This window comes from Nematolebias whitei, chromosome 19 (assembly GCF_014905685.2).
Source record: "Nematolebias whitei isolate Nwh7 chromosome 19, NemWhi1, whole genome shotgun sequence".
In the NCBI taxonomy this organism is placed as follows: Eukaryota; Metazoa; Chordata; class Actinopteri; order Cyprinodontiformes; family Rivulidae; genus Nematolebias; species Nematolebias whitei.
The window spans coordinates 5,999,685-6,015,089 of NC_056516.1; the positions used below are offsets into that span (position 1 = coordinate 5,999,685).

The 15,405-nt window shown below is 45.1% G+C and overlaps 1 protein-coding gene across 1 annotated transcript in view; it reads left to right on the plus strand.

Moving 5' to 3' along the window:
- asns (asparagine synthetase) overlaps positions 1-15,405 on the plus strand; it is a gene marked incomplete at its 3' end in the record, with an annotated part of 49,648 nt that overhangs the window by 14,233 nt on the left and 20,010 nt on the right. Inside the window, 1 exon segment of the mRNA XM_037693566.1 lies at positions 9,402-9,508. Within this exon segment, the coding sequence (XP_037549494.1) occupies positions 9,402-9,508 (107 nt within the window).

Genomic DNA, 15,405 nt, shown 5'->3' on the forward strand with positions numbered 1-15,405 from the left:
GTCTCATTGCTCTTGCGAGCCCCTCCCTCCTTGCATCTGAGGGGGCACTTCTGCCTGCTGCTGGTATTGTGTTTGGCCTCTCATAGGCTGCTGGTACGGCCACTGTTGTTCCCACATTGGCTGGTGGGAAGGTGGGCCTGGGTACATGCAATCTCTCGCCCAGTGCCCCTGCTGACCACAGAGGAAATAAGCATCCCCCCGCCATCCCCAGCGCGAGACGCCACGTCCCCAACCCCTCCGCGCCGCACCGCCACCCCTTCTCCCTCGTCCAGCTCCCCTGGCTGGTTGTCCCCCTCTGGCCCGCGGACCAGATGTTTCAGACCACTGTTGCACAGCAACTACCCCTGGTGTGGAGGTTTCGACACCCTCCTGAACCGCCATTTGTCTTTTCTCTTTCACTTTTTTCTCCTCATTTATTTTATGTCTGGCGTCATTCAATTTAAGCTTAACCAACTGATTTTTCATGTCCTGTAGCTCATTTGCTTCCTTCTCTCTCTGTTTTTTAGCATATTTAAGACAATGTACCACATGTCTCTCCCACCTCTCAGCATCAGCTGCAAGGAAGTCAGCGTTTTTTTTCTTTTTCTAGGTCATCTACCACGTCACTAGGCAAACCATCAAGTACAGCCTTCCTAAAATACGTTTTTTGTTATTCGGACTGCGCATGTCTACCAGTGATTTTCAACCAAGCATCCTGAGTCTGAGCCTCCTCTCAGAGGTTGTTGGTTCTGTCCAGAATGTCTCGGTCGTTGGTCCTGCCAACTGCTGGCTGATGTCTCTCCTTCGTTCTGCTTCCATCCTTCGGCTCATCCCTCCTTCACCTGCCTCCTCTTCCACTTCTTTCAAGCCCTCATTCCCTATGTGTACGGTCCCTGATGTCACGTGCATCACTGGGTACACTCCAGCAGGGGGCGCCGTTGGACAGACCTTGAAGTCACATAGGGTGGAGGTTGTTTCCTTGTTCTTTAAACAACACTCTATTTATTTTCTTCACTCCGTTTTTATGCATTTTAATTGTTTAAATTTTTTCTATCTCATCGTGTGCGGATTTTTAATTGAGTTTTTTATTAATCGCATCGTGTGCGGATTTTTAAATTATGAGTTTTTTATTAATCGCATCGTATGCGGATTTTTAAATTATGAGTTTTTTATGTTTATTTTTTATAGCATGGTTTCTCCTTTTATTAATTTATTCACGCATTTTCCACGGTTCCCGACTCGCGTTTTAATCCTAGTTTTATTTGCCAATTCCGTCCGTTTAAGGGGTCCCTCAATTCCCCAGCCCGACGTCAGCTGAGCTCACGTGACCCAGTCTACGTTTAACTACCGGCCCGTCGACCGATAGGAGGCGCGCTGCTGCAGAGATACTACTAGGATATTTCTTCTTCCCTTATTTCTGTTTTTGGCCTTCTTAGTCTCTTTTTTTTCTCTTATCTCTTATCTTCACTTTTCCCTTTGACCTTAGTCTTAGCGCTTCTCTCTTTTTCATTGTACTCTCTTATCCTATATTCTGCACACTTTAAGCTCCATGCTCAGTGCCTCTAGTTATTATATTAACATTAGCTTCTATTCCTCCTTTATTTCAGGAGACAGAACACACCATGCCCATCCAGAGGCTCAATTTGGTTTACGGCCGAATAGCGGAGTTTTTGGGCCTTTCGGCCAACTTAGGTAACCCGCTTACCTGTTTTAATGTGAAGCGCTTCTCCTCTGGATGCGAACAGTCGCTCCGCTCATGGGTCGAATCTCACCGCTCCTCGTGTGCTCGAAAATCATCACGTCGGGGTCACCATCTGAAGGGTTTTGGGGTGTTCAAATGACCCGAGCACAGAATTTCAGGAGCACTTCAACTTAGTATTAAAGATTTAATTGAGACAAAGTTAAAGTATGCAGATATTACATGTAATCAGAATGCAGTCTGAGGAACAAAGTCGGAGCGAACCTTGCCTGGTCAATCAGCCTGGTTTGTTCAACTAAACTTTGTGTCTGAGCGAGATTTATAGGTTTCTCATGTCCTGCCCTTTCGGGTTCGGACAGACTTGTGATTGGATGTCAAAACCTCTTGATGGTCCGAGTGACACCATGTTCAGCCACTCAGGAGCAGATCTTATCTCCATGGTAACTCCGAAGGCCGCAGACAGCCTTCTGCTCATTCTTCTACTGATAAGGGTTGATTTACGAGCTTTGTTTTGGAACGCAGGACACTTACTCTCAGCTGTAGTCTGGCTTTCGTCTGTATAGAGTTTTAAAACATGTTTTCTGTGTCTGAACTATTATTAATGTGAGAGCATAAATACTCAACCTATGTTAAGTATAAAGTATATGAATGTTGTGATTTAGCATTATTTATGTTAATCAATGTGTGAGCAGTGTGTATCCTTAGCACTTGTGATTATATATAACATGAAGTAATTAGTGTATGATTATACACGCACACACCTTGTAGAAAATGCATCATTTCACATCATCAGAGAAATGTCAAGGCTTGTCAAAAGATATAAAAAGATATAAAGGATATCAAATCCAACAGTAGTAATGACTTTATACCATACCATACCATTTTATTTATAGAGCACTTAAAACAGTGACAAGGCCAACCAAAGTGCTGTACAGACAGAACAACAGGTAACACACAAAGCAAAATACAAAATGAAGTAAATCAGAAATATAGACATAAAAACGATGCAGATAATGACGACAAACCAGTGTGGAGCGTACAAGTTCAAAACACAGATCCTCTGGTGTTGAAAGCTACTGAATAGTAGTGAGTTTTTAAACGGGACTTGAAAACCGAGAGGGAGGGGGCCTGTCTGACAAGCAGAGGTAACTCGTTCCAGAGTCTTGGTCCTGCTACAGAGAAGGCCCTGTCACCTCTTTTTGAGGTCAGGTCAGCCCTTTATGAGATTCTTTATAAATAATATTAATTCTTTAAATCAGGTGTTCTCAAACTCTTTGTATTCAGGGACCCCTTACAGGGGAAAAAAAGTTTCAGGGACCCCCTCATAACTCACGTTGAGTAAATAATTTTCTTCAATTTGTGTAACAAATATCCTGATGCATGCTCAATAATCCAGGTAGAAAAATCTTAAAAAAGTTAAATCTGGTCCTCTGGACATAAAAAAAAAAAAAAAAAAAAAATCACAACAAAAAAATGTAGAAACGTTTAATTTTTCATCCGAAAGACTTCCTCAGTCTGAGGTGCTGTATTCAGCTCAGTCTTATAAATAGCACCTTCTCAGAGTGGATCAACCAGTTTGCTGCTGACAACCAAAACAAGCTGCTCACATGATCAAGGACCATCAGCCTAACGATTAGCACCCTGATGGCTGTTTGCTATTCACAGGAGGCTGAGTGATACTAGCAATAACAGCATTGTAAGAGGGGGACAGTTGAACATGGAGGCCTCCTCCCCTGTTTAATGATGGACAATTTATTTTCACAAAGATGGCCTCCTTTACTCCTCTCTCAAACCATCGTTCCATATGCTGGTGCAGTGGGCCCTGGATTCCTTCTTATGCATGACAATGCTAGGCCTCATGTGGGTGAAGTGTGTCAGCATTTCCTGCATGATGAGGGCATTGATGTTATGGACTGGCCTGCCAGTTCCCCAGGCCTGAATCCAACTGAGCACATCTGGGATATCGTGTTTCGATCAGTCCACCAAGGCCATATCGCACCACAGACTGTTCAGGAACTAACTGATGCTCTAATCCAGGTCTGGGAAGAGATCCCTCAGGAGAACATCCACCGTCTCATCAGAAGCATGCCCAGGCGTTGTTGGGAGGTTCTACAGTTATGTGGAGGCCACACACACTTAGGGCTGGATACCTTTCTCAAAAAATCGGTATTGTTACCTTCACTTCGGTGTTGGTTCCTGGACGGTTCTTTTTTCGGTACTAATTTTATAATTAACATTAATTCTAACTGAAAGAAAATTATGTTACACATTACAGTACAAATCGTGTGTTTTATTTTTTAACTTTGGTATTTTTCCATTCCAAGCAGTTTTCTTACATAAAAAGAAACAAATAATTTTCAGGTCAAAAGACCAGTTTCAAACCAGTGACACGTCAGTGTCTATAATACTCACTGCTACACACTGAGGACCTTTTCACTTAACAGTTTTTCTCAAGCCCACTCCTGGCTGATGGTGTCTCCAGCAGTAGGAAATGTTCACTCTGAGTGTGTGGATGATGCTTGTTGCACACACAGATACCTGGTTGTCAGTTTGATAGCACTGACATAGTGCCCCTCACATTCCACCAGCAGGTCACTGGATTCACCGAGGTTAGGGTCGACGCAGACTTCTGCACCTCTGTGTTTCTTCCTGAATCTTGTCTGTGGTTCTCTGGGGTTTAGGGCTGTTATCATCTCCCTAACTGACATCCATCCATCCGTCCATCCATCCATTTTCTTCCGCTTATCCAGGGTCGGGTCGCGGGGGTAGCAGCCGAGGCCCAGACTTCCCTCTCCCCAGCCACTTGGGCCAGCTCTTCCGGGGGAATCCCGAGGCGTTCCCAGGCCAGCCGAGAAACATAGTCCCTCCAGCGTGTCCTGGGTCTTCCTCTGGGCCTCCTTCCGGTGGGACGTGTCCGGAACACCTCACCAGGGAGGCGTCCAGAAGGCATCCTAAACAGATGCCCAAGCCACCTCAACTGGCTCCTCTCGACGTGGAGAAGCAGCGGCTCTACTCTGAGTCCCTCCCGGATGATCGAGCTTCTCACCCTGTCTCTAAGGGAGAGCCCAGACACCCTGCGGAGAAAAACTCATTTCGGCCGCTTGTATCCGAGATCTCATTCTTTCGGTCACAACCTAAAGCTCGTGACCATAGATGAGAGTGGGAACGTAGATCGATCGGTAAATTGAGAGCTTCGCCTTTTGACTCAGCTCTCTCTTCACCACGACAGACCTGTACAGCACCCGCTTCACTGCAGACGCTGCACCTATCTGCCTATCGATCTCACGCTCCATTTTTCCCTCATTCGTGAACAAGACCCCAAGATACTTGAACTCCTCCACTTGGGGTAGGACCTCCTCCCTGACCCGGAGAGGGCACTCTACCCTTTTCCGGCTCAAGACCATGGCCTCGGATTTGGAGGAACTGATCTTCATCCCGGCCGCGTCGCATTCGGCTGCAAGCCGCTCCAGCGAAAGCTGTAGATCACGATCTGATGAAGCCAATAAGACCACATCATCTGCAAAAAGCAGAGACGCAATCCTAAGGCCACCAAAACGGATCCCCTCAACACCTTGGCTGCGCCTAGAAATTCTGTCCATAAAAGTTATGAACAGAATCGGTGACAAAGGGCAACCTTGGCGGAGTCCAACTCTCACCGGGAACAAGCCCCACTTACTGCCGACGATGAGGACCAGGCTCTGACACCGGTCATACAGGGACCTAACAGCCCGTATCAAAGGGCCCGGTACCCCATACTCCCAGAGTACCCCCCACAGGGCCCCCCGAGGGACGCAGTCGAACGCCTTCTCCAAGTCCACAAAGCACATGTAGACTGGTTGGGCAAACTCCCACGCACCCTCCAGGACCCTGCTGAGAGTGTAGAGCTGGTCCAGTGTTCCACGGCCAGGACGAAAACCGCACTGCTCCTCCTGAATCCGAGGTTCGACTATCCGACGGACCCTCCTCTCCAGAACCCCCGAATAGACCTTACCAGGGAGGCTTAAGAGCGTGATTCCCCTGTAGTTGGAACACACTCTACGGTCCCCCATTTTGAATAGGGGGACCACCACCCCGGTCTGCCAATCCAGGGGAACTTCCCCCGATGTCCACGCAATATTGCAGAGTCGCGTAAGTCAACAGAACCCTACAACATCCAGAGCCTTAAGGAACTCTGGGCGAATCTCATCCACCCCTGGGGCCCTGCCACTGAGGAGCTTGTTAACCACCTCGGTGACCTCAGCACCAGAGATTGGAGGGCCCGACCCAGAGTCCCCAGGCTCCGCTTCCTCAGTGGAAGACGTGCCGGTGGGATTGAGGAGGTCTTCAAAGTATTCCGCCCACCGACCCACAACATCCCGAGTTGAGGTCAGCAGCACACCACTCCCACTATAAACAGTGTTGGTGGCGTACCACTTTCCCCCCCTGACATGCCGGATGGTGGACCAGAATTGTCTCGAAGCCGTGCGGAAGTCGTTCTCCATGGCCTCTCCGAACTCCTCCCATGCCCGAGTTTTTGCCTCAGCAACCACCCGAGCCGCATGTCGCTTGGATTGCCGGTACCCATCAGCTGCTTCCGGGGTCCCACAGGCCAAAAATGCCCGATAGGACTCCTTCTTCAGCTTGACAGCATCCCTCACCGACGATGTCCACCATCGGGTTCGAGGGTTGCCGCCGCGACAGGCACCGACAACCTTGCGGCCGCAGCTCTGGTAAGCCGCCTCGACAATAGAGGCACGAAACATGGTCCACTCAGACTCGATGTCCCCCACCTCCCTCGGAACATGTTCAAAGTTCTCCCGGAGGTGGGAGTTGAAACTCCGTCTCACAGGAGACTCTGCCAGACGTTCCCAGCAAACCCTCACAATACGTTTGGGTCTGCCAGGTCTGACCGGCATCCTCCCCCACCATCGGAGCCAACTCATCACCAGGTAGTGATCAGTTGACAGCGCCGCCCCTCTCTTCACACGAGTATCCAAGACATGTGGCCGCAGATCAGATGAGACGATGACAAAGTCGATCATCGAACTGCGGCCTAGGGTGTCCTGGTGCCAAGAGCACATATGGACACCCTTATGCTTGAACAAGGTGTTCGTTATTGACAATCCACGACGAGCACAGAAGTCCAACAATCAGATCAGGGGGGCCGTTCCTCCCAACCACACCCTTCCAGGTCTCACTGTCATTGCCCACATGAGCATTGAAGTCCCCCAGCAGAACAAGGGAGTCCCCAGAAGGTGCACTTTCCAGTACCCCCTCCAAGGACTCCAGAAAGGATGGATAATCTGAACTGCCATTTAGTGCATAAGCACAAACGACAGTCAGAACCCGTCCCCCCACACGTAGGCGGAGGGAGGCCACCCTCTCATTCACTGGGGTGAACCCCAATACACAGGCACCAAGTTGGGGGGCAATAAGTACGCCCACGCCTGCTCTGCGCCTCTCACCAGGGGCAACTCCAGAGTGGAAGAGTGTCCAGCCCCACTCAAGGAAACTGGTTCCAGAGCCCGAGCCATGCATAGAGGTGAGTCCGACTTTCTCTAGCCGGAACCTCTCAACGTCACACACCAGCTCAGGCTCCTTCCCCACCAGTGAGGTGACATTCCACGTCCCAATAGCCAGCTTCTGTAGCCGAGGATCAGACCGCCAGGGTCCCCGCCCTCGGCCACCACCCATCCCACATTGCACCCGACCCCTTTGGCCCCTCCCACAGGTGGTGAGCCCATGGGAAGGGGGACCCACGTCTCCTCTTCGGGCTGTGCCCAGCCGAGCTCCATGGGTAAATGCCCGGCCACCAGGCGCTCGCCCGCGTGTCCCACCTCCAGGCCTGGCTCCAGAGTGGGGCCCCGTTGACTCACGTCCGGGCAAGGGAACACTAGGTCCATTTATTTTTGTCATCATCGGGTTCTTTGAGCTGCACTTTGTCTGGTCCCTCACCTAGGACCTGTCTGCCATGGGTGACCCTACTAGGGGCATAAAGCCCCTGACAGCATAGCTCCTAGGATCATTGGGACACTCAAACCCCTCCACCACGGTAAGGTGGCAGCCCAGGGAGGGGCCTAACTGACATGAGAACACAAAACATCAACAATAACATGGTTGTGTTATTATTGCTCAAAAAACACATGTGTATAAGCTAAGCTTTATCTGTTAGTGTCAATCTTTAGTTAGCTTCTAATTTTAGCTAGCTACATAGATACCCATAAAATAAATTTACACACTAATATCTTAAAGTTAGCATTACATGCATCTTAGTTTAACTCACTGTGCGATGCATGTATTAAGCTGCAGTAAGGTTAACAAACATAAACTTACCAGCTAAAACACAGACACAGCTCCGTCCTCCGAGTTCTTTATGAAGAGTCTGGTCGTGGAGATAATGAATCAGGCCGTTCATGCTCTCTAACACTCACAGGCTGACTTTAATGCTGAGAGGAGGAGTGGGTGGGGAGGGGGGGGGTTGCTGTCCTCCTCTCTCCTCGCAGAAAAACACAGAGCAACTTTCTGCTCATAAATTGAAGCCGTTCAACAACACACACGCTGCACACGTGAACCCCGTCTGTGGGTGTCACCAGCACCATAGACATACATTATACATAGAATAGGTATGGCAGTTCTATACATCTCTGGGTGTAAACACGTAGTCTATTTGTCATATGTCTGGTGTTTTACCTGCCTGCGTGCTGAAACCACGTGACACGTTACAGCCAATACCGAAACTTGACACTGACAAAAGAGTGACATTTCAATCCATACACCGACCGGTGCAATTCGGTTGGTGCCATTTAAGAACCTTGGTTCGGTACTCAGCCCTACACACACTACTGAGCCTCATTTAGACTTGTCTTGAGCAACGCAAGGGCAGTGAGCAGCCAGAGACAACACACACTGCAGAGTTCAGATAAAAATCACTCAGTTCAAATAGTTCCCTCTGGAGAGATCCATGCATGCTCAGGGGGTGTTGAGGATGACCAGAGACAAATCCAGAGCCTTGAAATGATGACAGAATGTTTTTTCAGCTGGTCCCCTCTGAAAAGTCCATGGAAATTCCTCAGTAGGAGGGGAGGGAGGGGCTGAGCATCAAGTTTACAAAACTTCCAGGCGGGTTGAGATAAGATGGCCTGTCAAGGCCAGTCAGGGAGCCGAATTCAGATAAACATGATTGTTTTGGGGACAGGCAGAACTTTAATGACATCTGCCTTGAGTCTGTGTCGGTTCACTCGCTTCCGAAACGTCCAAATTAAATGACCTTACCAATGGAACGTGCCTGAGAATAATCCCCGAGGTCTGATCCATCCAGCCAAGAGTCTGGGTGCTCGAGGCACGAACCAAGCCATCAAATAAGGCAGGCAGCCTGACCAGGTCCAGATTTGCTGCCGACGACTTCCTTGTTTGTTGATGGACCAGGAACAAGCCGAATCCAAAACGCAGGAACCAGTTATCATAAATTCAATTATAAATGCCTCCTTAAAATCCACAGATATACATACATAAAACCCAGTTTGAGAACCAATGCTTTAAATAACAAAGCAACACCTCTATTTAATCCTAGTCATAATAAATATGATGTACTGTATTATGTCTAAGTTTATTCTCAAAAAACTCTTTGGCTACTGAGAACTTTAACATTTACCACAGCTTTTGACATGTAGATTAGTGTTATTTACTATATTTTGTTTTTGTTTTGCTCACAGGATTTGAAAATAACTTGTTTCCTCTGTTGCAGGAATGTATCTGGTATCAAAGTACATCAGAACAAAGACCGACAGTGTTGTGATCTTCTCTGGAGAGGGAGCTGACGAGCTGACTCAGGGATATATTTACTTTCACAAAGTAAGTGCTCCAGAACCCACTCAGTGTTTCAAGTTTCAAGATCATGTAAACGTTTTATTATTTGTTTCATTAAATTTGGTTTGATATTTGTATGACTCAAAGGCTAATCTAATCTACATAAACGAGTACCGTAGTTTTCAAAAGTCATAGTTCAGTCATACATTCTGAAGTAGCAGCGATTTCACTGCTTACTCAAGTGTCCGGTGCCACCTACTCTGACCAATGTTTTTTTTCCTTTTAACTACACAACAGTCTCAGGGACCCCCCCCCCCCCCCCCCCCAATCACCCTCCACTTTTACCTCCCATCCCCGCAGAATAGATAAACAACCTCCCACCTCATTTCTAATGTATGCTCGAAGTTATTTGTCAGGTGCCATAAAATCTACAGAAAGAAGAGGAAAAAAGGCGTAAGCTGAATGGAGTTTGGCACGCAATAAAGACAGCGAGACCAGGAGTGAGTCATGAGATTTGAGTTTTGTGATATTTGGGTGAGCATCAACAGAGGCATCCAGATGGAGTGGGTCCCACCGTTACCCACCCAGAGGTCAGTCAGCCAGACCCCGTTCCTGGGTCTAATGCCCCTTTTCCACTGTCACAGTGCAGATCAGGTCAGTTCGGGTCGGTTCAGATCGGCTCGGGTCTGTTGCGTTTCCATGTACATTTCTGGACCGGCTCTGTAGGCGGGGACTAGAATCCAACTTGTCTTACCACCTGGTGGCGGTAGTGCTCCCTTAAGCTACTTACTAGCCACCACTAAACGTATTAGAAGAAGAACACCCTGAAGACTTTGTCACACGATGTTGTGGAAGAGATGTCATGCTCTAATGGAGTACCTCATGAGCTGTAACTTTTAAACCTGATTCATAATCCTACCTTACTGCCTTCCCTGCCTGCTTTAAATACATGTTTTTCATTTTAGTATAGATTTTTACAATAAAGATTAAAAATATCTTCACTTTTATTATTTGCAGATATGCACAAGGTTCATGTTAAAATTGCAAAACATCACACTGTGCTGTAATCTTTGAAACTGCTTTTACAATAAGATACAGACTTGAAAACAATTAGATTAAATTTTGTCCTTGAATTTTAAAGATTTGTCTTTCATTAAATTTAAAAACATAAATGTATTACTTATTAATCTAAAAAAGTTAAGTCTGGTCCTCTGGACATTCAAAAAACAAAACAAACAAAAAACATTTATTGTTTATTTATTATAAACTGTATTGTTTGTTTTGTGAATGTCCAGAGGACCAGACTTAACTTTTTAGATTTTTCTACCTAAATTATTGAGCAGCATCAGGATATTACTTAATAAATAGTCAGTTGGTCTGTGAACACCATGGGGTCCTAGAAGAGTTGAAGAGGTGGCTGTTGATGTCTGTGCCTCCCTGGTGAAGCTGCTGCTCCCACAACCCTGAAGCAGAAGATGATGGATGGACGGATGGATGGATGGATGGATGGATGGATGGACGGACGGATGGATGGATGGATGGATGGATGAACACCTGCCTGTTTGCTTCAGATCAGCTGTTCAAATCTCTGCAGGTTCAAATAAAAGGTGCACCAGGACTTTCAGCTGAATCTCTCGGACTATGGACGATAAACGATAACTGTTAACTGACAACTGTCTTTTCTGAATTTTTGACTGTTTTTGTCTCACTTCATCCTAGAACAAAAAATGTATAACATAATAACAGTTGAGCATATTCTGGTAATCTTTTCTTAGGATCCATTAAAGATCAAAAGCAATTGGAAATTCTTCTCAACTTCCAGTATGAATTTTAACAAACACTATCTGAACTTAACATTGTAAAATTTGTTTAGGAAATTTAATGTTCAAGGACACCACTTAAGAAAAAAAATGTTTAATAGGAAAAGTAAGAAGTGAAAAATGTACAAAAATAAAAAATACTGCGTCCAACTAATGATTGTCTGTCCCTTGTCTCACGGGCTTCATCCAGAAGAAGACACAAGTGTTGTTCCTGCTGTGTCCGCTTCAGTTCTTCATGTTCATTCAGTGATGAAATAAGACTTTTCTTTACTGGACTCTTTTCTCTTTCTCTTCACTAGAAAGAAGAAAAAGTGGTTAATTCAAGCTACATACTGTTTTTGAATAAATGCATCAAACAAAGAAAGGTGCTGCTAACAGCTATAATAGATATATTAATAATAAGAAACTGATAAAATAAGAAAATGAAAAATAAGTTGATTTAAAAATAATGAAAATAATATAATAATAATAATGGATATATGAATCAGAAAGTATTATACAGATGCAGATATTCTTTATTGTCATTCGCACCACATGTGGTCCATGTGGTGGATCAAAATTATGTTCACAGGGTCCCAGTTACATCCAACAATAAAATATAAAAGAAAAACAGTAATAAGATCTAAAGATATGAACTAAGAAAAACATCAACTAAAAATATGATAAGCTCTAATAGCATAAAAACATTAAACACAATACGCGAACAGCAGCACGGACATGAGTCTGTGTGAACAGACGAGCATGCATTAACACAGCAACATGAGCAGCAACATGAAACTGATCAGCAGCAACATGATGTGATTCTTCACAGTGTTATATATTCATAAGGCTGCACAAACTCTAGTTCATGTTGCTGTTTGATGTATTGTTTTGATTGTTTACTGCTATTAGTGCTTAGTGTATTATTAGTAGATGTTTTTTAGTTGATATTTTTCTTAATTCATATCTTAGATCTTATTACTGTTTTTCTTTTACATTTTGTTGTCTGTAACTGGGACCCTGTGTACAAAGTACATAATTTCATCCCAATTCAGTATTTATTCAACATTTTTTTTTTTTTTTACTTTAAAAATAAAATAAATCAAGTCCTTATTGGCACAAATAAAGTGATGTGGAACATGTTGCATCTGTTCTTACCGAGCACAGAAGCTGCAGCTTTGTGCTGCTCTGTGAGGTGCAGCTGGGCTGTGATGGAGCTCTGTCAGGTGCAGACTCCACTGATGGAGCAGGAGCAGAATCCGGGAGGCTTGGAGGGTTTAATGTGGAGTTTAGAGATGAACCGTCACGCGCTGAAATACGTTCTGGATAAAATACAGTGAGAAACGGGACCGGAGGACAGTTAGCGTTTATGCAAATTAGCTTAGCATTGTAGCACTGATGTTGTCCTATTATGGCGTCAGCCTCTTTTGTTAGTTAAAAATATGTTCAGAACCGATGGGATGAGTAACAAAATATGTTTAAAGTTAGAAAACACTCACCATCTTCTATAAATGGTTCAAGTAGAGCAGTGGCCATGTCCAAACCACCCTCCAATCCTCCATCTAGCTCGCTTTGACTTTTTTCGTCGGCCACCAAGCACAACAACACCTGCACTTCTGCATTTGACCACGGCTTTGATATTATAGTCTTTTTTATAGCTTCAAAATACTAAAAGATACGCTCCTCGAGTTATCGCTAATGGCAAGCGGTAGAGAAAAAATGGTGGATCGGGTTGTTATGAAAGACTCCACAGAATCCTCCCCCCGACCAATCAGTGACCGACAGTGTTTCTGACGTCACGGCGTGGCTCGCTTGGACCCCTTGAGAAGCCGGGCCAGAATTTAGGGAGGCAAGCCGGTTTCAGGAACAGTGGAAAGACCTCAAACGCGCATGAAGCCGGAAATATCCGACCCGCGCCGTGACAGTGGAAAAGGGGCATAAGCTGTCACTGTTGGTCAGTCTCCACGCCCAAAGAGCTGAACTATCACTTTAATGGTACACTAGATTTTAGATCAGTCTAAAAGGGTTATGTACTCTGCACATATAAAACTCTAGTTTCCCCTATCTCCCCTATCCCCTATCTCTCTGATCTGCTACAGCCGTATGTCCCACCACGTTCCCTGAGGTCAGTGGACCAGTTGCTCCTCACAGTTCCAGGAACTGGTCTTAAGCGCAGAGGTAACAGGGCCTTCTCTGTAGCAGGCTCAAGACTTTGGAACGAGTTGCCTCTGCTTGTCAGACAGGCCCCCTCCCTCTCGGTTTTCAAGTCCCGTTTAAAAACCCACTACTATTCAGTAGCTTTCAACACCAGATGATCTGCGTTTTGAACCTGAATGCTCCACACTGGTTAGTCGTCATATTTATTATCTGCATCGTTTTTATGTCTATATACTGATTTACCTCATTTTGTATATTGCTTTGTGTGTTGCTTGTTTTTCTGTCTGTACAGCACTTTGGTTGGCCTTGTTGCTGTTTTAAGTTCTCTATAAATAAAATGGTATATGGTATGGTAGTTTTCAGTATCGGTCAGCTGTTGGACGGGTCACAGCTTCTGCAAACAGACACTAATAAAATAAATTAGTTCACTTTTTTCAATTCAGTCCAGTTTATTTTTATAGCACTTATGCCCCTTTTCCATTAGTACCGGTACGGGCCGACTGGACCCTACTTGGCCCGGTTCTGAGGCTTTTCCATTAGTACTGGTACTTAGCACCTGTTACTATTTTCAGTACCCTTGGCTCTGTGGTTCTAACCGGAACGAAGAGGCACTAAAACGTGACGTCAGAACATTGTCGGTCACTGATTGGTCGGGGGCGGAGTCGGGGGCGGAGTCACTGGATCCTTCAGAAACTTTTCAAAACACTAATCCGCCATTTGCAATTTCTCGGACTGGAGCAGTGGCTGGACTTATTTTAAAGATTTTAAAAACAATACTGACAACATCTTGGTCTAATGCTGATGTGCTGGCATTTTTTGTGCTTGGTGGCCGACAACATAATTCAGAGCAAGCTGGATGGAGCTCTGCTGGTGTACCCCGATCCTCCCTCCGGAGCCTCGGAGCGCCAGGCCGGACAGGGCGTCATCTCCCCAGCTCCAAGTTCAGCTGGTCACCGCGGAAGATCCTTCAATGTGCTGACTCTGAGGCTCGGGTTCCGGATACCAGCCTTGTGTGCTCAGAGCTCCGCAGGTCACTGCGAAGCTGGAAATGGGGATGCGCAGACGGCCCTTGTGAGACCCCGGCCGCGTGTAATCATGAAGGCTGAATCCCGATCCCACCCGGCAGCCAGGCGGACTGGACAGTCTGGGACGGACGGTGGAAGCGATTTTTAAATAAAATAATATTTTGTTTTTATACAAAAAATGTTTAAAAAAATTGCTGAAGCGATTTAAAAATGATTTTTATTTTTTTTACACGTAAAATGTTTTTTAAAATCGCTTCCACCGTTCGTCGCAGACCCGTCTCTGTCCGCCTGTCTGCGCGGGTCGGGCCTTCATGATTACGCGCGGCTGGGGTCTGAGAACGGCCTCTGTCCTGCTGAGCTCGGAGCTTGGAAGATGAGCCTGCCCGTCCTGGCTCCGGAGGAGAGGATCAGTGAGACCAGCAGAGCGTTGAAGATTTAAAAAAAAAAAAATAAATAAACGGTGCCAGCTTCATCATGAAATCCTGTTTTCACTTTAATGACTGTTAACTCAGCTGAAAATCATAAAAAGACACAAAACTATTGGATCTCAGGAATATTTCCCTCAAACATGTTTAAAGAAAAGAGACGACCTTCAGTTCAACTTTATTTTAACCCACAAATGTACAAATCACAAAAGAAGAACTTTAAAGCAAAGCTAAAAATAAAATGTATATATGTGAACAAGAAAGAAAACCACACATCTAAAATGAGCATTAAAAGTAGACAATGAGTGCAAATACATCAAATGATGATGAAAACCTATAAAAATTTAAATCTAGATGTTTTTGTAGAATCTGGTTCATCAGAGTTTTAATTTACTTTATATACATATATAGATAAATACATATATATGTATAGATATAAATACATATCTATGTATATAAATATATATGAATATATATAAATACATATGTGTGTATATATATATATATATATATATATATATATATATATATATACA